We start from the raw sequence: 25,018 nt of genomic DNA, 5'->3' as shown, positions 1-25,018 counted from the left end.
CTTTCTTACATTCTAGTCCGTAAAGCAGGGATCCTCAAACTTTTCCATAAAGGGCCAGAAAGGAAATATTTTAGGCTTTGCAAGCTATTCAGTCTCTTGCAACTGCTCAGCTCTGTGTTGTAGCATGAAAGCTGCCAGAGACGGTACAGAAATGAAAGGTTGCCTTGTGTTCTAATAAAAGTTTGTTAACCAAAACAGGTGGCGGGCCAGACTTGGTCCCTGGCCCACAGTTTGCTAACTATTGTAGGTGTATGCATGCAGGAGTGCCCTCACACACGGGTAACAACTAAAGCATGACCAGAGGCTCCTAGCCATACAAGGTAGTACACACACGCACACACACACGCATGTGCACACACAGAACACACGGAGCCAATGAGCTACGCAGGCTCAATGACTGACATGGAGTTCACACTTGATATGACAGATGTATTTATTTCTGTACTTATCTGATGGACGGCAGGATGGGTAGAGGTGGAAGTAGGTATCCCTGTAGGCGAGCAGGATTATGGCCACTACAGAGGGAAGATCATTAAAAAAATTCTTGCCACGTGGCTTTGGGACATGGTTCTGTACTTTCATTTGAACAGCGATAGAGCTAATATTTTTGGAACTGGGATGGATCACACAGAAGGAGGGAGTCACTCCGGAAACACCTGATTCTGACAGAGCTGGGAATGGGGCCAGGTTCCCCCACCTTCTCGGAGGAGCAAACATCGTCACCCCCAGACCACTCTGGACAGGGGAGATATTAAGGACAAAATAGACAAGGGCTTCGGCATTCTATCTCAAAGAAGTGTTTTGTTCTAAAAGGTGTTTCCCTGGGCATCGCGTACATGCACGTGGCGATTTCTCATTCGCCATGTTTGATAAAGTCAGTAAAAACTGGAAAGCGATATCCTTTTGTGTTAGGAGAGTCAGCTGGGAACAGTGAGGGTGGCGTGACTAGCTCTACCCAGGCATCCAGCAATGCCTCGTGCAGCTTGTTCCGTGCGGTCTAGGAAAGGGCCTGCGAGGAGGGTGCTGGTAGGGCCAGGCTGCTGAGGCATCACTGGTGGCCCCTACACACCCTCTTACCGGAGACAGTGGGCTTTCCTAAGGCCCACAGGGTTGAGAGCACCCTGTGTGGTCCCTCACTTCTCCCCTAAAGCAGCAGAATCCTTGATGATATCGGCATCTTCTGGCTTGAGGGACCCTGCAAAGTGCTTCAGATGAACTTCCTCAGGCTGGGCAGGGTGTCTTTCTCGAGTACTTGCATCTCTTAAGAGGGGAACCAGGGCAAAGTTCTTCCAGTTCCTCCCTGCAGCTGAAAGATGAAACACTATTACTGCTTTGGAAGCAGCAAAACGATACCAAACAGTCGTTTGCTGGCCTTACCACCCTCCAGATAAAAGGGGGCACAAGCACATCAGTGCTTCCGGAACACAGGGATCAGTGCCATTTCCTCTTTCCTCACCTGATCGAGGAGGCTCATCTGCTCTGGCAGCTCCTAAATTCTCCTCCTCGACCCCACCCTGACTTGCTTGTGGCCTCAGGATTTTCCGGTGCTGCTTTCAGCCTCAGTTTCCTCCCTGCCCATGTGGGAGGGAGAGCAATGCTGGGGCTGCCCTGGGAGCAGCTCCACACCAGGTCAGCTGCAGGGTGATGAACCCCAGCCAAAGAATGAGGATTTGGGGTTCAGGCCCCACCAGGGAATAGCAGATTGGGAACAATGCCAAGGGAACCATGGTGACACTGGGCCTTGAAGTGGGCTCTCATGTGTGGCCTGAAATCCAAGGAAGCCCCTGAGGAGGACCCACTGTCACCCCCCAGAGCGATCTCCAGCCCCTCCCTCCCCCCAGCAACCTCAGAGAAGTGACAGCCAAGAGGAACAGCTGTACGTGCTCTCCTTCTGCTTGCCTCTGGCTGGCCATCTTGGGTCTGATCTTTCTAGAAAACCAGCCTAAATTCACACCTTTCGCCCTCAGGCCACAATTCAGGCTCCTCTGTTGGTGTCCTGCACTGGTCACATCCCAAAGGCATCAGGAATGTGGGAGGCTGGGCCCATTGTGACCTCCCAGCTGAATTCTCCAGGCCTCTGGTTTCCCCTGGGCCCGTAGGCTGACACTGGCCTGCCCCCGTTCACCACAGCCTGATACAAGCACCAGGAGGATGTTTCAGGGAAGGCATAGAAGCAGGAAGCCTCCACGGGGAGACAGGCCAGGTGCTCACTGAAGATACCATCTTCTGGCTGGATGGATGGTGGGGATACCCCTCCTCAGAGACCGCTTGGCCCAGCTCCAGTCCCTGGGCCCTCAAAGCAGGCATGGGGCTCCCAGTGCCTGCTTCCCACAGTCCTGATACGAAGACCCCCTCACGTGCTCTTCCTAGCTCAGCTACTGACCACTTTCCTCCCTGCCCTTTCTCTCTTGCGCTCCCTCATGCCTTCCCAATCACTAGTGCTATGTGGGTGGGGAGAGTTCCCTGTTACCTGAATAATCTGATTATTCATTATGGGAGTTTCCACTGTTACGAGGTTGTATAGGAAAGCAAAATCCTCAGGAAATACTCCCTACTTAAGCATAGGTGTGAAACCAGGGATCCTCTAACCATCTCCTAGCCCCTCCCCAAGTAACATGAGTGTGTGTGTATCCCTGTCACTGGATCAATGTCTTTATTAATAGCACAGTGAATGTGCGATGCCTCAAACAGCCAACAATGTCATGCAAACACAGTGCAAATCAACTGCAAAGTGAAACAGCAAATCTTGTAAAAAGGTGTGTGGTTTCATGAAATCAATGAGGGCAACGTTGGAAAACTACTCAAATCACTTGCAAAGCCATCTTTGAACGGCTCTGTGGTGAAGCTGGACCAGTTAACAACCGAAAAAGAGATAATAAGTGTTATGACATGACACGGGGAGTGCTTCTAATGAAACTTGTGGGGAAAGTATAGGACTGCAGAAGGCCCTTGGGAACACTGATGAAGCCCTTGAGTAGTCTTCCAAAAGTAAGCCTCTTAATAAAATAGATTTCCACTTCCAGCTCTGATGGAGTATCTAGTACTGGGCTAGCCATCCTGCTATAAGCAATCATAAAACTGGACAAAATACATGCAGCAAATGTCTTCAGGCATAAGACAACAGACTGAGAAGCTGCAATTGCTGAGAGAAGTGAGATTCACAGGGTGAGCCCTGTGATCGCCCTAACGTATTGCTTAGGGACAAGTTCTCAGACTACAGTGCAGCAAGCTGGAGTCTAAGCAGAGTGTAGCAGTGCCTCTGAGCTAAGGAAGAAGGGAGTAGCCAAAGTGGCCGTGCCTCTGAGCAGCCGAAGCAGCTAGAATCTGTGGGACAGGGTGCAGGAGACGAGGAAGAAGGGAGCTGTAGGGGTAGAGGTCCAGAAGTCTTTGGGGTGGGGTCCCCCCAAGTCCTTGGCTCACAGTTGGGCTGTACTTGCACAGGCTTCTCAGACAGCGGATGCTATGGGGTTGAAAGTGGGACAGAGACACCAGAAGTTGAGCCGTACTGAGGGATATTGGAGATCCAGCCCCGCCAGTGGAGAGACTTCCTCACCACCCTTTTTCTACTCTGAGGATCAAGCTAAAATACCAGAAATACCCTACTTACTGTACACACACTAAAGTAAGATCTACTCGAGACCCACCCTAAACAGCCTCTAACCAAGCCCCGACAAGATCCACAGTGGAAACAGTTTGGAGGTTGAGTCCTACAAGTTTGATGGGATTGGCAAATACCTTGGAATTTCCACAGGCCTCCCGCAATAAAGCTTAAAACTAAGCCTACACAAGTTCAAGGTGATTCATCAGTAACTGAACTGCCAACTAGGATAAAAATTCAATCAACTGTCTCTACAACATATTATTACGATGCCCAGTATACAATTTAAAGTTACTAGACACACAAGAAACAAAGAAATGTAACTCACAGCCAGGAAAAAAACAGTCAGTAGAAACTGACCCCAATAGAAATTCCATAACCAAGAGCCTAACACTTGAAGTGTAATATTCACTGGATGGGCTTAATAGCAGTTTAGAGATGACTGAGGAAAGTGTCAATGAATTTGGAGACAGATCAATAGAAATTATCAAATTTGAGAAATAGAAAAAAATTGAGGAGGAATGAACAAATGAAACCCACAGGACAATATCAAATGGTCTAACATGCATGTAAAAGGAGCAGATAGGGAGACTAAAACAAAGTGTATATAGTTTCCAAACATATTGATGTACAGATCCAAGAAGCTCAGCAAACCCCAAGCAGAATAAAACCAAAGAAAATCAAACCTAAGCATATCTTAGTCAAACTGCTGAAAAGCAAAGATGAAGAGAATGTTTTGAAAGCAGCCGGGGCTGGGGTTGGGGGCGGGGGCGGGGGGAGGGTGGGGAGACACACTACAGACAGGAGAACAGCAGTGCAAATTATGGGTAAATTTTCATCAGAAACAATGGAGGCCAGAGGACAGCAGAGAATCACAGTTTAAGTGTTAAAATTAAAAACAATGACAACAGGGCTTCCCTGGTGGCGCAGTGGTTGAGAATCTGCCTGCTAATGCAGGGGACACGGGTTCGAGCCCTGGTCTGGGAGGATCCCACATGCCGCGGAGCAACTAGGCCCGTGAGCCACAACTACTGAGCCTGCGCGTCTGGAGCCTGTGCTCCGCAACAAGAGAGGCCACGACAGTGAGAGGCCCGCACACCGCGATGAAGAGTCGCCCCTGCTCGCCACAACTAGAGAAAGCCCTCGCACAGAAACGAAGACCCAACACAACAAAAATTATTTAATTAATTAATAAACTCCTACACCCAACATCTTCTTTAAAAAAAAAAAAACAACAACAACAACAACAAAAAAAAACCCCTGTTAACCTAGAATTCTATATCCAATGAAAATATCCTTCAAACATGAAGATGAAATCAACATTTTCAGGTAAACAAAAGCTGATATAAAACTAATCTATACTGATCGAAATTAGATAGTTACCTGGGATGGGGAGGGTGGAATTGACTACAAAGGGGCATGAGGGTCTTTCTGGGATGATGGAAATGTTCTGTATCTTGAGTGGGGTAGTGGTTGCCTGAGTGTGTACATTTGTCAAAACTTATCAAACTGTGCATTTAAAATGTGTGCATTTTATTGTATGTAAATTACATCTCAATAAAGTATACTTTTTAAAGTTTGTGAAATATAAAAAAACGAGCTTCTCTATGAAGCAATATCAAACACGCAGTGTCATGCTAACAGGCAAGTTTGCCTGAAAAATCATGCCCTTTCCCTGAGCAAGCCAAAAAAAAAAAAAAAAAAACTATCAGCACTTGATTCATTTGTTCATCTAAGAATTAGCAACACTGGGCTCCCTGGTGGCACAGTGATTAAGAATCCGCCTGCCAATGCAGGGAACACAGTTTCGAGCCCTGGCCCGGGAAGATCCCACATGCCGAGGAGCAACTAAGCCCGTGCGTCACAACTACTGAGCCTGTGCTCTAGAGCCTGTGAGCCACAACTACTGAGCCTGCGTGCCTAGAGCCCGTGCTCTGCAACAAGAGAAGCCACCACAATGGGAAGCCTGTGCGCCGCAACGAAGAGTAGGCCCCGCTCGCCGCAACCAGAGAAAGCCTGTACACAGCAACCGAGACCCAACGCAGCCAAAAATAAATGAATAAAATAAATAAATTTGTTTTTAAAAATTAAAGAAAAGAACTAGCAACATCAGCAAATTGGCAAAGTAGGCAGCTCTAAACACCCATGCCTCCACAAAAACATTTTTTAAAAAGGCAGAAACTTTAGAACCAATGCAGTCAGAACTCTGTGAAACAGTCCAAGGTTTATAGCAACTTAAAAATGTTAGGGAGCTAAAACTACAAAACTCTTAAAAAAAAAAACTAACAAAAACAACACAGGGGACAATCTTCCTGACATTGGATTTGACAATGATTTATTGGATATTACCCCAAAAGAATAGGCAACAATGGAAAATAATGGATAAATTGGGCTTCATCAGAATAAACGTTTTGTACATCAAAGGGCAACTCACAGAATAGGAGAAAATATTGACAAATCATATATCTGATAAAGAATTAATATCCGAAAGTTACAAAGAACGCCTATAAAAAAAATTTTTTTTAATGGGCAAAGGGCTTGAATAGGCATTTCTCCAAAGAATATCTATAGATGGCAAATAAGCACATGAAAAGATGTTCAAAATCATTAGTCATTATGGAAATGTAAATCAATGAGATACTACTTCACATCTATTAGGATGGCTATAATCAAAACGAAAACAGGAAATAACAAGTGTAGGTGAGGAAATGAAACCCTGGTACGTTGCTCGTGGGAATGTAAAATGACTCAGCTGCTTTGGAAAACAATTTGGCAGCTCCTCAAAAAAGTTAAACCTAGAATTACCACATGATCCAGCAGTTCTACTACCACCCAGAAGACTGGATATTTGGAAATCAAAAAGAATCTTGTACACTAGTGTTCACAGGATTATTCACACTAGACTAAAAGGTGAAAACAATACTAATGTCAGGGAACAGATGAATGGATAAATAAAATATGGTATATACATTCAATGGAGCAGTATCGAGTCAGACACAAAAGGACAAATATTGTGTGATTCCTCTTATACGAAGTACCTAGAATAGGGAAATTCATAGAGACAGAAAGTAGAATAGAGGGGCTGGGAGGAGGGCGAAATGGAGATAACTGCTGAATGGGTACAGAGTTTCTGTTTGGAAGAATGAAAACATTTTGGAAATAGATAAGGGTGATGCTTACACAACACTGTGGATATAATTAATGCCACCAAATTGAACACTTTGAAAAAAATGATGGAAAAGGCAAATTTCATGTTATATATATTTTACCACAACTTAAAAGAAAAAGAAAAACAGACTTAGTGCAGGGTTGTAATTATAACTCAAAATAAGACTTCAATATAAGACTAGGCTTGCCTCATTTTTAGGTAAATATCTTCCATTGGACCTTTCATTTCATGCCCACTGTTAAAATGTTTACTATTAATGATGAAAGGACTTTTTCTGGTAGTGATTTTCCACGGGGCTTCTCTGTTCAAGGTGTACATTGTCTCCTCCCACTCTTCCCTCCTCTGCCTGCCTGGATGTGTTGGGTCGGGTGAGAGTCCCTGTTGGTGTCCGTAAGCCTCACGGAGCTGAAGGCAGATGCTGGGTGTGAGGACTGGGCAGGAGGAGACAGGGCACCCACGGAGAGGCTGGACGTGGGCTGACGGCTTCCTCTGGGGCACTGACAACCAGGGGGGCGTGCAGAGCTAGCGGGCACGGGCACACGGAGCAGCGGGCCGCGCAGGTGTGCGAGAGAGCACGGGAGCGCCCATGACTATGTGGGTGGCTGACACCTGGGGCTGCTCCAGGAGTGGGGGACCCCAAGGCTTCAACTGCCCACCTTCCCCTCACCTCGGCCCGACCGCAGGGAGAAGCTCAGTGTGCGTTTGATGCCCTCACAGTTGCCCGGGTCTTCATTGATGATGCCCACGTTGGTGTTCCAGGTGGTCCAGTTCACCTCGTCCACCCTGCAAGGGGAGGAGGTGAGGGAGCAGGGAGCTGGTGGTCCACGGCCAGCTTCCCCACCCCGCAGGCCACGCCCGTAGACCAGGATGGGGAGACACAGCTGGCGAGAGGAGGCGCAGAGGGGCCTGCCTTTTGGACACCACCCCTGAAGATGAGTTCTCTGACCACACTGTGGGACCCAGGAACTTTAAAGATTGGATTCCTGGTTCCGACCCTGATCGCTAGGTGACCCCTTCTGGACACCTCATTTACCAGTATTTCATGTCTGGATCCCACCATCTGGGATCTATGGTGGGGCCCCTATGCTCACAGTCAACCCCTAGGGCAGCCCCTGAACCTACAGTTGCCTTGGGAGAGTCCTTTATGTTCATGACTGGGCCCAAGAGACCCTGAGAAAGGCTTATGTTCCCACAGTTGGTTCCAGGTGGGTCCTGCATACCCATGCTAAGCCCTGGAATGGCCCCTGTACCCACAGCTGGCTCTGGGTGAATCCCCAGGCCCACAGGTGAGCCCTGAGTTAGGCCTCTGTACCCACAGCTGATTCTGTTGGGTCCCAATATCCATAGCTTAGCCCCCAAGTTCCCCAAGCTTTGATTCTTGCCTGGGAATTACCTGAAACACCACCTGTAGTCGTCCTTGCCGTCAGCTGTGTACCCCACCTGCAGCAGCTTGCCTGAGCGAAAGGCCTTCCTCATACACTTAAGGAAGCTCTTCTCCGTGTCCAGGATGGTGATGGCTCTCTGCAGGACGACACAAAGGGCAGAGGGGCAGAGGGTTCATCCAGGAGCCGCCCCTGGCTGCCAGTGTCACCTGCCAAGATCAGCGTCTGCAGGGTCTCTCCCCGTCCCTGCGCCTCCGAGCCGGACCTCCAGAACCCTCTGCACCAGGCTGGTTCCCACAGCCAGGCGGGTGCACATTCCATGGATGGAGCTCAGACCTGCACAGGCACTGCTGGTGCCTTCCAGGTCTGGGCAGGGCAACCATGAGTTAGATGGAGTGTGCCAGCCCCAGTTCCTCCCCTGAGGAGCTCACAAAGGGGCAACGTGGTATAGTGGCTAAGAGCAGAGGCTCGGGGGTGAGACTGCCTGTGCCGAGTCCTGGCTACCTTGGACACAGATACCTAACTTCTCTATGCCTCGTGCCTTCACCCAAAAACGGGGAGAGTGAGAGTGCCCTCTTGGTAGCATTACTGTAGGATTAAAGAGAGCATGTACGTAAGACACTTAGAACAGTACCTGGTGTAGAGCCAGTGCTACTTAATAACAATGATGCTTTTATCATTAGTTGGAAAGGCAGATGTAGACCAGGTGTCTCAAAGATGCAGCTCTCAGGGCCCATCCCATATTAGCTGCTTCCCGAGTCTGGTCTCTGGTGCCCACTCTAGATGGAGTTCCTCTGCGACAGGCACCCCCGTGGGGCTGAACCCTCCATCTCCTCCCCGCAGGGACTGCCCAGCCCACAGTAGACACAGAGTCTGCAAACACCTGCTGGTGACCCTGGGCAGGGACCCCTGTGGGAGGAGCCAAGGGGAGCCAACTGAGGGAGAGGCTGCTGCCTGAGCCCGTGGCCTGGCTAGGCTCTCTGCACCCTCCCCAAAGCGTGCAGGGGATCCCCTCGTGCTGCACACACCCCGCCAAGCACCCACCTGCAGCTTCCAGATGTTCTTGCTCTCCTGTGCGATCTTGTTGACCGTCTCGCCCATGAGGGCAATGAGCATGTTGAGCAGGAGGATGTACGTGAGAATCACATAGGCCAGTAACAGGATGACAAAGACAGCCTTGAAGTCATAGTTCTCCGTGAACTCCAGGTCACCCATGCCGATGGTGAACTTGAACAGCTCCAGACACGTGGAGTACAGGCTGTTGTAGGAGCTGTCGGACGGCCGGCAGCCAGGACCTCGCCACCTGTGCGACGTCAACTCAGCCGACACGGAGCCATTCTTCCCATCCTCAATCAGTGTCACCACCGCTGTAGGGCATGGGGAACATGTGGCTGGATGGAAGCCAAGACCCCAGGTTCCCCAATATGCACACCCACTACCCCCAGGATGGGTCTGCGGCAGGAACTCTGGCCTGGCTGTGAGAAACCTTTGTGTGATTTTTGTTTTTAAAAGCACTCCCTTCTTCAAAACTATCAGTTTGTCATAATATACTGTTTTATTAATAGAAAAGTTTTATCATCATCTGCTAGGGGAAAAAAATGCTAAAATAAATATATATGCACAATGTGATACAGTCACATGTGTGCAGTACACAAGCTGCCTAGCCTTACATGTCAGCCCTGGGTCCGCATCTACTTTCTCAGTCACACCTTTGTCTGCCTGTGCCCCTTAGAGGGTAGCCCAGAGCCAGCCCATTCCAGAACCATGGGGGCTAAGCAGCTCAGATCAGAATGGCTTCTTGCTGCATTCTGTACTCTTCTTTGGGAGAGATACTCCAGAGCCTGAGAGCTTCTGTAGCAGTTGTGCCCCATGGTTACTGCATAACCCCCTTGGCCTTATCCCCTCCTGTGGCTCAGATCAAGCGCCAGAGCCCACACTAATCCCTATGAGATCCCTTCCAGTCAAAGCTGCCCATCACTCCCAGACAGGATACCACGTGAACCACGTAACAGTAGGACTCAGATGGGGATCAAAGCAGGACTCAGTTGCTAAGAAAAGGATGTGGTGTGTCAAAAGGGCACAGGAGCCAGCTGCAAGGGACTCCTAATGACTATTTCTCAGAGAATTTGAGCATGAAAAGAAATGATAATAGTAAGGAGTTATAACCCACTTAACAAAGTGAGAATCCACACACACAAAAGAATCAAAGAGGCCCTACTGATGTAAATAAATAAATCAATGTAGGAGAATGGAAACCCCTTCCATTACGTTACTGTAGGGAAAGCTCTTCCAGACAATAGCATGCCAGCTAACAAACGTAGAAAGAATAAATTAGAAAATTATCATTTGGCAACCATCACAGGATCAGGTGATTCAGGTGGGAACCATCAGTGGATGCTAAAACCACTGGGTGAAAGTTTGATGAGAAACAGGATATTTACAGTCTCAAAGCATCACCTCACAAATTACTTATCAATTACAAAGGGAAAGATAATAACTTGACAGTGGATAAATCTGGTAGACCTACCAAAACCAGGTAACCAAAGTTAACATCACCAGAGGGAATGTAAATTGGTGCAGCTACTATGGAAAACAGTATTGAGTTTCCTTAAAAAACTAAAAATAGAGCTACCATATGATCCAGGAATCCTACTCCTGCGCATATATCTGGAAAAAACAAAAGTTCTAACTCAAAAAGATACATGTACTCCAATGTTCATAGCATCACTATTTACAATAACCAAGACATGGAAGCAACCTAAGTGCCCATTGACAGATGAATGGATGAAGAAGATGTGGTATATATATATACAATGGAATATTACTCAGCCATAAAAAAGAATGAAATATTGCCATTTTCAGCAACATGGATATACCTAGAGAATATCATACTAAGTGAAGTAAGTCAGACAGAGAAAGACAAATACTATATGGTACCACTAATATGTGTAATCTAAAAAATAATATTAATGAATCTATAAGCAAAACAGAAACAGACTCACAGACATAGAAAACAAAACTTACCATTATCAAAGGGGAAAGGGAAGAGGGGAGGGATAAATTAGGAGTATGGGATTAATAAATACAAACTGCTATACATAAAATAGATAAGCAATGAGGATATACTGTATAGCATAAGGAACTATATTCAATATTTTGTAATAAACTATAATGGAAAATAACCTGAAAAAACATACATATATGTGTGTAACTGAATCACTTTGCTATACACCTGAAACTAATGCAATATTGTAAATCAATTATACTTCAATTCTAAAAAAAGAACCACAAAGTTATCATCAGAAATGGGACAGACAGACATCACGGGACTCCTGATATAAGGAAGACACACATTACTTCACTGATATTCTGACCAAACATGTATACCGAAATCTAATTGTGAGGAAACATCAGATAGACACAAACTGACAGACATTGTAAAACCTGGTCTTTACTCAATAAAAATGCTAAGATCACAAAAGAGAAGGAAAGATTGAGGAACTGAAGGAGACCAAACAGACTTGACAAGTGAATGTAATGTGTGATCTGGGATTTTCATTTCTGTAAAAGATATTTTTAGGACAATTGGTGAAATTTGAATAAGGCTGGAAATGAGCTAATAGTCCTGTATTGATATTGATTTCCTGCTTTTGATCATTATGCTGTGTTTATGGAAGAGAATGTTCTTGTTTTTAGGAAATACACACTGAAGTATTCAGCGGTAAAGGACGGATCATGTCTGCAACTCACTCTGTTCTTTTAAGTATGGTGTAGTGTGTGTGTGTGCGTGTGTGTGCGTGCGTGTGTGTGCGCGCGTGTGTGTGTGTGTGCGTGTGTGTGCGTGCGTGTGTGTGCGTGCGCGCGTGTGTGTGCGCGTGTGTGTGTGCGTGCGTGTGTGTGCGTGCGCGTGTGTGTGTGCGTGTGTGTGTGTGCGTGCGTGTGTGTGTGTGTGCGTGCGTGTGTGTGCGTGCGTGTGTGTGTGTGTGTGTGTAGCTGGGAGAGAAAGTGATTTTTTAAATGTGGTAAAATTTGGGGAATCTGAGTAAAGACTATAGAGAAGTTATTTGTACTATTCTTGTGGCTTTTCTGAAATAACATCAAAATTTTTTAAAAGTTTAATTGAGCCAAAATGCAGCTATACTATAGGTAAGCAGCATTTCATACCTCTAAAATGACTTAAAATCTTTTATGAATCAATTTCTAAGTTCTCCTACTATTTCAGTGTATTCACTGTCCATCTGCTCTGTCACCTGCAGACACACACCCCGGTGGGCCTCTCCCCACCCAGCCTGGCAGGGTCCTCAGGAAGCTGAGGTCAGCGGGACCCCCTGCGCCCCACCAGCCCTGACCAAGCCCGTTACCTGTGGAAAACCCAAATAAGAAAACGAGATAAACAAACATGAAGCGACACAGGTCTCTCAGGATCATCTGCGGGAGAAAGCAGGCTTGTCAGAAGCAAATCAAGGCCTGGGAGGGGCCAAGGGAAGGGCCAGGACTGTGTCGGCCTGGGGGCTCATCTTGAGCGCAAGTGGAATCAGAGGACAGACAGGTAGGTTTGGTTTGGTGGTTTTCAGCTCAGGTGTCATGAGGGAGTCACCACAGCTCCCCCCGCCCCCCGCCCATGGGCCTTTTTCTGGTGGGAGAGGGGGGCCTGGCATGTGGCAGGTCAAGTTTCAGGGGAGCCCCCCAAACCTGGGTCAAGGCCAGATTGCCTCATTGTTGGGGAATTCTCTGCAAAACTGGGTCTTAAAGCAGCACCTCCCCAGACAACAACTCCCCAGACCGGGTCCCACACACTCAGGAGGTAAACGGGCTCTGCAGAGAACCGCTCCGGCACCGGCACCCACCTTCTCAATCATGACAGCATAGATGCCCATCTGCTGGAAGCCGCGGGTGTAGTAGAGCATGTTGGTCCAGCCCATGGCCAGGGAGAAAACCATGGAGGCCACGTACTCCTTGCAGTGGCAGAAGTATAGCACGACGGTCCCCAGCATGAACAGCGACTGCACGAAGCTGACGGGGGAGGGACAGCAAGCCCTGTCCATGGGCACCGGGGGGCCTGCACCCTCACAGACAAGACCCCAGATGCCTGGACCTCTCCTCAGAGGCACAGCCCCAGGCCACGGGTGAGCTGGGGATGGCTGTCCTCCCTCCTTCAGCCCATGAGTCTCAGTGGGAGGAGTATCGCTCCCAAGAGGCAAAAATCGGTTCGGGGGGCAGGGGGAGGGGGTGTTGCATGTGCAAAATCTTATCCTTTTTACACACAAAACACAGATACAAATACAGTACATAAATGCATATATAGTACATTTGCAGTAGGAGATTTCATGGGAGGGGCAATTAGGAAAAAAATTTTCTAAAAAGGCTGAGAAAAAGGGCTGTAGCTCCAATAGCCTCCCTGCCCAGTCCCTGGGAACAATAACCTCACGGACAACAGAGAACCTAGGAGGCCTAGGCCTCTGAGGAGGTCTAGGCTGTGCTCTCTTGAAAGAACCACAGGTAGAGTCTGCTGGTCACACCCTCAAACTCAGGTGAGGAGCCAGGGAAGATGTCCTCTCACTCTTTAGTCTGGTGAGGGCTGCCCTAGTCGGAGCCTTGGAGAGGCTGGAGGACATCTGGACGATCCTATGATCATTATCCTACGACGATCCTATGACAGGGTCTGCTCAGTTGTCCCTTCTTTACTTATTCGTCCCAGGTCTCCTTGTTCATCATGGCCTCCTCCCGGAAGTGCCCGCCCAACAGCTGCATTAACACAGAAGCCTGCACTGACCACCCAACCTCCCATTTGTGTGTGAGAACCCAGCAAAAAGTCACCGCTGTGCTGATGTGAGTGTACTGAAAACTAGTGTCCTTAAACTGGCTCGTCATTTGGAGTTCTGCTGCAAAGAAAAACTATTCCTCGGCATCTGCAGACCCTTGGCCAAAATAAGAACTGACGCCAGCTGACATAGGCAAATGGAGTCCCCACCTAGGAATTCTGGAAGCTGGGACGTAGTGAACAAATGGAAACTGACCTAGCAGACCCAAGAAAGCCAAATTCAAATCCATAGTGCGGAAACCTGAGAACCAACTCGTTTCATCAAGGAAACTCAAAAGGCTTTCGAGGGGAGGTGAAGAGACCTGACGTGAGTAAGAGTGGAGGTGTTGTCTCTGAAGAAGATAAAGCAGAGGGTCTTTGGACCCGGTTTCATCAGACACCCAAGAAAGCATTGGTATTTTACCCAAAACAGGAGATTGTGTGATTTCTATACAAGACATTACGTAAAGCCCTCTTCTCCACTCAGCTCTCAGGAAGCTGGCAGCTAGACTTCTTCCCTCCGGATAGGAGATTGAAAAGATGCAACAGATTGACTTTGGACATTCTCCAACAAATTGTTTATCTAGACCAGACTATAATGCAGCTAAAAATTGATAAGCACCGGGCTTCCCTGGTGGCGCAGTGGTTAAGAATCCACCTGCCAGTGCAGGGGACACAGGTTCAAGCCCTGGTCCAGGAGGATCCCACATGCCACAGAGCAACTAGGCCTGTGCACCACAACTACTGAGCCTGCGAGTCACAACTGTTGAAGCCTGCATGCCTAGAGCCTGTGCTCCGCAACAAGAGAAGCAACCACAATGAGAAGCCCGTGCACTGCAACAAAGAGAAGCCCCGGCTCGCCACAACTAGAGAAAGCTCGTGTGCAGCAACAAAGACCCAACGCAGCCAAAAATAAATAAATAAATAAACTTATAAAAAAAAAGGGGGGGGGAACAAATAGAATTTTTTTAAAAGAGCACTTAGGAATTAAAAACATGATATCAAAAATAATAAACTCACTAGAAAGAACGGAAATTAAAATTGATTTGAACCTCCCAGAAAGAAGAGCCAAAAATAAAGAGAACACAAGTGAAAAAATGTAAGAACTAGTTCAGGACGAAGTCAGGAGGTTCAATATACAAATCACAGGAGTTCCAGAAGAGAGATCAAGAAATAATTCAAGAAAATATACAAAAAAATAAAGGACATAAATTTAGAGATTGAAAGAGCCCACTAAGTACCCAGAATATTGGATAAAAACAAATCTGCATCAAGAAACATCAAGTTTCCAAACACTAGGAATAAACAGAAGATACTATAGGTTTACGAAGAGAAAAACCAAAAGAGGTCTTAAAAGAGGATTCAGAATCAGAATGGCTTTGGACTTGTCGCCTTTCATATTGAAAGCAAAGAAAAAATGGAGAAATATCTTCACAATTTTAGAAGAATTTTATAACCAACCTCGCTATCAATCAAACGTGAAGGTATAGTAGAAATATTTTCAGATGTGCCAGATTTAAAAGAAATTCCCTAGCACCTGGAACATACCTGGCACAGAGTGGACCCTCAGTATTCCTCACCCGACAAACGTTTATTGGGTGCCTTCCATCATTCATTCAACATGTTTATGAAGCCCTACTATGTGCCAGGCCCAGCAGATGTGAGAGAATGAGTGAGAATGAGCTGATTGCTGTAACCCCAGGTCTCATGCCCAAAAGATGCTATCTGCTACAGAGGCATAAGAGTCAGTATCACTTACAAAAGCATCTCACTGTAGCTGTCCACAAATAAGGTCTTCAGTGATGGCCGTCTCTGCAGGAAATATTGAATCTGCAGGTAAACAGAGTAAGATCCCAGGAAAGGTTAAATGGTGAGCGCCCAGAATGCTTCCTAAATGGAGCCACGATGGACCATGGGAGTGCATCAAAGCAAAGATAACGAAGACAGTGAAACAGGATGGGTCAGGCTAATGGGGTAATGTTATGTACTCGGTCAGGAAGATTTTTTTTAAATAGAGTGGAATTACAGCTATACCTAGAAGCAAAGATGGGAAGGAAAACCACCAAAATGTTATTAATTGCTGTGCTTGAATTGCGTGATTCTTTTTCCTTCTTTTTAATTTGTACTTTTTCTTCCTAATTTTCTTAAAGAAGTTTGAATTACAGTAACAATTCTTTAACCATCCTCCACCAAACTAACTCTCCAGGATAAACCAGTGCTCTCCACCCCCTGAAAACATTCTGACTGATGCCCACGGTGCATGCTCCCCTCCAGGACACCCACACCCGCCTTGCCCTCCCACTGGTTAATCCTGTTTGCCAATAATGCTTTTTGCCCACTGCACTTGCTACTGCAGCTTTGTACTTTACTAAAATATAAACTAGGAGGGTGAAAATAAACAGAAACTGTTGTTTCTGTGAAGACAGAGTCCAGTGATTTGGAAAGACTCCTTAAAGGTGAGTTACTGAAAAAAAAAAAAAAAAGAGGTGTAGCTTAGATCAAAAAGATTAAGGGGCGGCTTCCCTGGTGGCGCAGTGGTTGAGAGTCCACCTGCCGCGGGTTCGTGCCCCGGTCCGGGAGGATCCCACATGCCGCGGAGCGGCTGGGCCCGTGAGCCGTGGCCGCTGAGCCTGTGCATCCGGAGCCTGTGCTCCGCAGCGGGAGAGGCCACAGCGGTGAGAGGCCCGCGTACCGCAAAAAAAAAAAAAAAAAAGATTAAAGGAAAAAATCACAATAATCTCAAATTCTGCATTCAGGTCCCTTTGTACATGCAACAGTGGTTCCACATATATTAGAAGAATGGCCAAGGAATATGCATGTTTGAGTTTTTAGTTAAAATGGTTCCAGTTTACATATAGACTTCTTTCATTATTCAGAGCTATAATGGGCTGTTTCAATTAATTAAACAACTACTAGTCATGATCCTGTCTCTTAATAGGCTTCCACTCTATCTCTGTAATTAAATATTACATTCAGTGGGGAGCCCTGACTGCCTGTCTTCAAGCATGACTGCCCTGGGTCTGCAGGGACCCACTGGGCAAACCTGCACCCTCCCACAGCTGTGAATGCCTGAGGGATCTCATCTTCACCTGTGCGTCTCTAAGCTCCTCTATCAGGGCCATTATGTGGCTGATGAATTAAAAAGTGGGTGAGCACTGAGTGAGTCTCTTGACTTTTTGTTTTGGTGATAGTGGAAACTCACGGAGTTGGAAGGAATGCTTACCCCTCGGAAAAAAAAGTAGACTCCCCCTGCTACAGAAAGAATCTCTCCAGTGACTCGGAAATAGCCCCCAACGGTGTGTTTCAGCTTAAAGGGAGGCTGCAAAGGGCAGAGAAATTAGTGATTCCATTCACTCATTCATTCATTCCACAAACATTTACCTGGTACAGAGCCCTGCGATTAAGACCCAGCCCCTTCTGGAAAGGCTCAGCCTCCATCAGGAGAGAGAGACACAAATAAAGACAATGCATAATTATGGGGACACCTGCAAGGAGGCCCCTCTGTGGGACCTGATTTCCAAAGTGGCAGCTTCCAGCTGCTAAGAGGAGTGTCCTTACTGTACTGTGCTGTCTCCTGGATGATGTCCTAACCTGGAGCTCTGCTTGGCTGGGAGGACGGTGGTGGCATTAGGTGGAGGCACCCTTACAGATCCAATGTCATGTGCTTCCTGCTGTTCCCACAGCCTATGGCGAACGCCTGGTCTCCCAGAACTGTCAAGGTTCCCCACGGATGGTGGAGGGAGAGACGTCACCGTCACACACACACACGCACGCGCGTGTGCGCCCACGCACGTGTGTGTGTCGTCCTTGTGTTTCAGCCACAGTTTTCCAGAGTGGGTTTCCTTCCAGCCTATCATCCATGTTTCATAAGCACTAGTTCACTAGCTTGTCTCATTAGCACACATTTCGTTTCTCTTAAAGTCATTAGATGGCCTTAACAGTTGTATAGAAATTGGGTTTCACCTAACTAGGAAGTTGAGTTTTTCAACCAAATTTACAAGCAAGGCAACCTGGAGATAAAGGCAGCAAGTTAAGTGCTTGGATACTGAATGGAAAGGACTCAGTTCAGAAACTTGAGGGAGTCTATGGCTCCTGGTAGCGGAAAAAGTCTGGTCTTAAGTTAATCTGATGCATAACCCAGGGCCTGGCTTAGAGGAAGCCCTCGAAGTATATGTCCAGGGAATGAATAATGTGCAAGTGAGTGAACAAAAGCAGGCAGGTGAGAGGGCTGGCAATGTGCTCAGGGCTGACGCCACCTGGGACCCTGAAGACACCCAGACGAGCGGAGAGGTGCTTCTGGAGCCCCAGTTCCTGCATCCTTTCTAACCTAGTACTGCCCCCCTGCGATCAGGGACCTCAGCGACCACAGGCTCGGCCTCTCAGAACCCGGAGGCTAAAGGAGGGGCTGAGAACAGGAGAGGGAGGTGAGACGACCAGGAGAGGGAGGACGGAGCCCAGGGACATAAGATCTCCAGGTGACTCTTCCATGTCTCCAGGGTCTGGCCTGGGCCCGTGGTCTTGGGGTCTTATAGGAACGCCCGCCCCCTCCCCTCGTCCCCCGCAGAGGCCCGAGCCTCAGGCGCACCCGGCCTTCCACAGGCCTGTAGTAGGCGGCCGTGGTGAAGATGATCATATACAGACAGTAGATGAAGAAGTTGAAGTAGAAGATGCGCTTGACGAATCTGTCCCACTTGTCCTGCAGAAGGCGGTTGAGCGGCTCCACTAAGAGCATGTCATGGCGATTCTAAGGGGAGCAAAGAGGAGTGAGGCTCACCCGTCCCGGACCCGTCTCACAGGACCGCATCACACCCACGTCTCTGCAGGACCACGCCCTCAGCTTGGGCGGCAGCGGAGGGTCACAGCCGGCTCCCCACGTGGCCCCCCCGTGGGCCTCAGTGTCTCTGTTGTGCAGTGAACAAGGGGTGACATTGGACACGTGACCCTAAGAGCCCCTGACACTCAAGACCGTACCAGTGTCACCCGACATTCTACGCCCACTTTCTGTAATAACGCTCTCCCAAGAGCCTACATCCTTGCTGTTCCCACAGTATCGGGAAGAGGCTGGCACAGGCAGAGCTTAGCATGAGGCTGCTGAGGGAGAGGCCTTTGAATTCCTTAATTCTCCCATTTCCGGCCCTGAGTCAGACAGGCTATCCAGGTGGGAGTGGCAATCACCTATGCATGAGACTGAAGGGAACGGGGAAGTCTTTCCTGCCGTGAGTGGGCCCAGTGCCTGGGATACCACCATTACAAGTATTGCTTTGGGGCAAAAGTCTCACATCAACGAGCTCTCTGTAAAGTTCAAGTATTCCTAGGATGTGGATGAGCCAAAATCAGGTCATCCTAGCCTTTTTGGGCTATTGAGTGCAACGCTGACCCAAGCTGGAGCTCCCCAAATAAGGACCATGTTCAGTGTCTTCTTGAATACCTTTGGGAATGGGAAGCTCTCTGCTGCCCCAAGAAGCTTGTCGGGAAATTCTGCTCTCTGGAGTAAAGTTGGTCTTCTCTGCTTCCCACCAGTGGTCCCCGCTCTGCACTCGGGACCCCAGTACTGCATTCCAGCCCTTGAAAGCCTCCAGAGATGTGCAGATGGCAGCCGTGGCCCCAGAGCCTTCTCTCTAGCCCAAACACCCCAGTCCTTCTTGAGGTTGTTTCCTACCTGGGCCAGCCCTCTGGGAACACTTACATCAGGGATTCTGAGTCAGAGGCCCAGATTCAGCATGGCAGCCCAGGTGGGAGCTGACAGGACAGAACAAAGCAAGCCAGGCCTCTCCCTCCTCTGGATTCTGCCCCTGTAAGTGCAGCCTCTGCCCTGTGAGACATCATGGCAGCCCATCATCACCAACAGCACAGACTACAGCCCCCAAAGTCAGCCTCAGGGCCTGGAGCACCTGTCACCTTAGAAAGATGGGACAGCAGTGGTGGCAGGATAAACTTTTCATTAAGTGGCATTGGGACCCTCATTTGTAAACAAAATAAGTAAGACACCTACCTCACACATACACAAAAATCAATTCTTGATAAATTTAAAAGCCAAACATAAAATACCTACAAAGGAACTAAATATAAGTATTGGAAGATGTACGTGCAATCTTGAAGTGGAAAAGGCTTTCCAAAGCAAGACACAAGTCACAAAAGCTATGAAAGAAAAAGTCTAACCAATTCGACTCTCAAAATGAAAACTCTGTATAAGCAAATGATGCAAATGAAGTTTGCAAGAGACTAGGAGACTAGGAGAAAATAAAATATCTGAAACATGTGCAATAGAGAAAGGATCAATTCATTTCATAACAAGAGCATCTACACACTAAAAGAGTAAGGCAAACAGTCCAGTAGAAGAGATGGCAAAGCACAAGGAACAGGAAATCTACCAAAGAAATATGAATGGTTGAAAACACATGAAAAAATCCTCAGCCTCACGGTAAGCAAGAAAACAAGAATTAAGACATCAGTGAGATAGCATTTTGGGCTCCATGGGCTTAAACTAGGTTAAAAAAGAAAGATTGGTAATACCCAGGTTGGCAAGGACATAAGTAGATGTGTACCCAGGGGTGGTGGGCAAGTACATTCATGAAATCTTTTTGGAGGCCATACTTTCTGACTTAGCAATTCCAGTTCCAGGTGTCCTTCACAGAAAAATTCTCAAACCCATGCCAAGTGGCCGGTAGCATTGTAGTAGAAAAAAAAAAACACAACGAAATAACTCAAATGTCATTCTTTGGATATTTACACCCCATTCCTTCTATGGAATACTTGCAGTAATTTTTTTTTAATGAAGCAGACTCTTATGTGCTGTTATAAAACTATCTACAGGGACTTCTCTGGCGGTCCAGTGGTTAGAACTCTGTGCTTCCACTGAAGGGGGCCCGGGTCCGATCCCCGGTCGGGGAAGATCTCACAAGCCGAGCAGCGCAGCCAAAATAAAAAAATTTAAAATTTAAGAAAGAAAACATGCCACTAAGTGAAAAACATGGTTGTTCTGTACTATATATAGTATAATCCCATTTATATAAACAAAATGAAGCTACATGTTTTTATATGGTAGAAAAGGAGGATTCTTTTCTTGTCTATGTATTTTTGAAATATTTAAGTTTTATGGGAATATTATCATATATTGACTGTATGATGCAGGAAGACATTCGGTGGGAATGAATGGGGAGATGAGACCGCAGGGTGTAGGCCCCGGGTAGCAGGTTTCCATTGATGGGAGGGGCCAGAGCCAGATTAGGGAGTGGGAGTAGGGGCTGGGGTGCAGTGAGACCCGAAGCCCTTCCTGGCTGGGTCCCAGCCTCAGCCCACTCACAGGTGTCTCACTGCTGCTGTAGGCAATCACCTCCAGCACTGAGTTCTTCTCACAGGTGTCGATGCAGGACAGGTCGTACAGTGAGGAGTGCACAGGCCCGTAGGCCCACTCGGTGAACTTCCTGGACAGGTGCCTGCACTCGGGCTCCTGGATCTCCCTCTGGAGAATATAGGCCAGGACCTGCCGCAGGGATACAAGAGCCTGTTAGAGGCCAGCCTGGGGCCCTGCACAGGCTGCATTCCCTACCAGCTCTGCTCCAAGATTAATTCTGCTTCCCAGCCCATTGGAGACCCCACCCAAGCCCCAGGAGAGCCCCACCCCCATCTAGCAGCCTCCTGACCACCATCAAGATCAACTTCCCACTGCCTCAGACCCCAACTGCAGCCACATCGGACCCATCACCTGATCACACCTGGCCCCCCATTTCTCCCATCTCGCAGTGAAGGACTGCAGTGGTCCACTCTAGAAAACCTCAAGCCAGAAGGAAATAAAATCCAAGAAATAAAACCAAGGTTATAAAGGTTATAAAACCAATGTTCTCATCCTAAGAGACTCAGTATGAACAGAGTCAAGCTCCCAGAATCCTCTGGTACTGAGAAGCCCCTTCCCCTCCAGTTCCCAATTGCCCAGCCCCACCTTCAGCCTTCCATGGCCTGACATCGTCCACAGGCTTGGGCCTGCCCCACCCCATTAGGACCCCATATCACCCAAAAGTCCTATCTTCCATGAAAAAACACCAACAGTTTCTCTTTCCATTTCACCCTCAGCTCAACCCACCCCCATCCCCAGACCCCAACGCCCCACCCCCATTCTGTGTCTTGTCGGTGATGCTCAGAGTTGGAAATCAGAAACGGCCACGTGTGAGCTGATGAATTCTGCTCGGCATCTCACAATTCCCCTGGCTGACTCTAATGCCCCCTGCCCTCCCTCTACAGGCTGGTGGGGCAGCACCAGGGCTCTGCGCGGTGGCGATGTCAGAAGCTTAGGAAGGTAGGCAGGCCCCTCCCACAGCACCCCCTGCTCAGGCATGATGCCCCCTCCCTACCCCGATCTTCCCACTGCTGGCAGCCAGAGCCAACGGCGTCAGCCCCTTCTTGTTGGTGAGCTCTTCCAGCTTCAGCGCAGGGTGCAGTCTGGCCCCCAGGATCAGAATCTCATTGTACATGCTCGTCACAAACTTGGTGTTGTCGGCTGTGTTGTCAGCCACCTCCACCAGCGCATGCAGCACAGTGTTGCCCACCGAGTCCCTGGCGCTGATGTCGGCCGACTGCCAGGAGTTCTGCAGCAGGAACTTCACGGTGCCCAGCTGGTTGGTGCACGCAGCCAGGGAGAGGGGCAGCTCACCTGCAGCCAACACAGGCAAGCGATGGGCTTCCCCAGGAAGAGACTGGCCCTTGCACCACCCAGCCTCCAACTCCCCCCGTCTCCACCTCAAACCTCCCCTTAGCAATCATCAAAAAGCCAAGTGTCTACCACGTGGTCTCCCCACCAAAATAGAAGCCAGGCCGCCCTTTGGTTTTCTTAAAGAAGTCCCCATTGGCCGCGGCCTGGACGTCGGCCCCGTTCTCCACCAGGAGGGTCACCAGTGCCATGTTCCGTCTCTCGATGGCAATGTGCAGTGCCGTCTGGCCTGTGGAGGACGCGTGCTGTTGGCTTTGTGCTCGTCGTCCTGCGGGGGCTGCCCAGACAGGTGCCGGCGGTGGGCGTGGGCAGAACATGCAGCATGACCCCCCACCAAAGGAGGCCCAAGGAGGCCCTGAGGCAGGAGTAGAGACCCCCAGAACAGGGAACACCAGACTGGGATCTGAAGGAATCAAAATGGCCCAAGTGTAAGGAGCACCGAGCCATTGGGGGGGTGGGGGGTGCAGGGACCCCCAGGACCAGGAGATCCCAACTCAGTGGCTGGACAGGGAGTAAGGAGCTCAGAGCCTTTCCCGGGCATGACGGTGCCCTCCTGGATCCAGGCAAACTTGTGGGCAAAGCCATGCTGGCCCGGGCCTCCCTCACCCTTGTAGTAGCCGTCCGTGTAGCTGGCATTGACCAGCTCCTTCAGGCTGTCCGTCTGCCGGGCGATCTCCAGGAGAAGGGGGATGGTGTCGTTCTGCCCGTCGTGCAGGTTGAGCATGGCTTTCAGCAGGCAGGTCTTCCCTGTGTCCGGGTCTGCAAGACAAAATGGGGGTCAGAGCAGGCAGCACGGCGGGGCCGCTCCCGGGACCCGGCGGCTTCCAGGCCACCTTTGAATTCGCTGTCCGTGAGATGTTTCTTGCTATTCTTCAGAAAGAGCAGCAGGCTCTCCAGCTCTTCACAGTTATTCTGAGCCACTGCTTCGAAGATCTTCCTGCGATCATAGAGCTTGAGGTTCTCGGCAGCAGAGTCCTGGGATGGCTGCCTGAGGGCCAGAAAACACCTTCGTCTCATACTCTGGTCTCAGCCCTGAGGCCTTCAGAGCCTGTCAGGGGGCACAACTAAACCCCGAGGCAAACCAAAAGGGGAAAAAACACGATACAAAACCCACCGCTCAGTCCAGGCTGTAACAGGGAACAGTGGGGCGCGTGTACCCCTGTTGTGTCCCCACCCTGTGTGTAGGCATCATCTAGAAAGTCTTTGCAGCCTCCACTTCCTCCAATACCCAGGCCACTCACTTCTCTGCCTGCTCAGAGGCTGGGGGAGCCTGGAGGGGATGGAGGGCAGGGGTTTGGCTGGCCTCTGCTAAGTGAAAAAGCATGCTCACAGGGCCACAGAAGTCATCCAGCCCTGTGCAGTCCCTGTCCTGCTTCGGAGGAGGTGGGAGGCCTGGTGCGCTCTCTCTGGAACTGTTTTGTACTCTGTCTAAAAGCATCCTGCGCCTGAGCCTTCCAACTTAGAGTCCTCATGATTAGGGCTGGTGAGCATTCTAAGCCTGGACCCAGAGATCAGCCAGCAGCTAGGATCAGCATATATGCCAACATGTGTGGCCACATGTCCCGAAGGTCCTATGAGTACAGACGCTGGACCAGGCGACCTCTGGAGACCCCCAGCTCCCTGGCTCTATGACCTTCAGCCCATAAACTCGAGTATCACATGGTGTCTCCACGGCTGGGGCCTCAGCCAGCTGGGCCAGTTAGGCTCCTGGTGGAGCGGGAGGCTGAGCTCCAGATGCAGCTTACCTGGCACAGGTGGGACCATCCCCAGGCCTCTGGACGGTGACAACAGGGCTGACTGTGATGGCCGGGCAGGATGCCAGCTGACCTTCCTCATATGAGCAGTCCATGAGGGATGTGTCCTCCGAATCACCCTTTCCAAAGAGCCGGCTGCGGTTCTTGGCCACAGGGAAGCTGTGGGGCTTGGCTGGAGCTGGCCTGGAGTTAGGGTCTCCATCTAGGGGTTCTGGGCAGGAGTCCTCTTGACGCAGGTCCTGAGATTCCCGTAAGTCTGAGCTCCCCCATTTCTTCATCCTGCCAGATCCTCTGTGGCCCGAGAGGCGGCCTGCGGGCAGCCACCAAGATCGAGTTTGCTCCCAGCTGGAGGGCTGCATGACCCTAGCCCCCACTGCCCTTGTTGCAAAGGCCCCTGTGAAGCAGGACAGCCCAGAAGTCCGACAGCTCCTGCCCCCAGCCTTCCAGAAAGGAAGCTTTCAGGGGTGTTGTACCTCCCACCCCAGAGGCCTCAGGGGGAGCAGGCCTAGCAGCCCCATGGCCAGCAGCCTCCAGGGATGAATGAGCCCCCAGCTTGGAACCATCAGGATGGATGGTTCCTCCTCTTCTCTGGGCCTCAGTTGCCTTGTCTG

General features: G+C 49.2%; 1 protein-coding gene across 1 annotated transcript; it reads right to left on the bottom strand.

The window, feature by feature from the left end:
- Positions 1-1,133: 1,133 nt before the first annotated feature.
- On the bottom strand, positions 1,134-24,766 carry TRPV1 (transient receptor potential cation channel subfamily V member 1; the record flags this gene model as incomplete). Its single annotated transcript, XM_082678922.1, has 15 exons — positions 1,134-1,306; positions 7,435-7,550; positions 8,161-8,288; positions 9,194-9,516; positions 12,511-12,577; positions 12,997-13,162; positions 15,709-15,779; positions 17,173-17,268; positions 18,535-18,693; positions 21,253-21,432; positions 22,298-22,596; positions 22,742-22,882; positions 23,260-23,412; positions 23,487-23,641; positions 24,399-24,766. 15 exons carry the CDS (start codon positions 24,764-24,766, stop codon positions 1,134-1,136), a joined length of 2,595 nt encoding a protein of 864 aa, XP_082535048.1.
- Positions 24,767-25,018: the final 252 nt, after the last annotated feature.

The sequence above is a fragment of the Grampus griseus genome (assembly GCF_964374135.1).
Source record: "Grampus griseus genome assembly, chromosome: 20".
Taxonomy (NCBI): Eukaryota; Metazoa; Chordata; class Mammalia; order Artiodactyla; family Delphinidae; genus Grampus; species Grampus griseus.
This window is presented reverse-complemented; position numbering and strand designations above follow the sequence as displayed.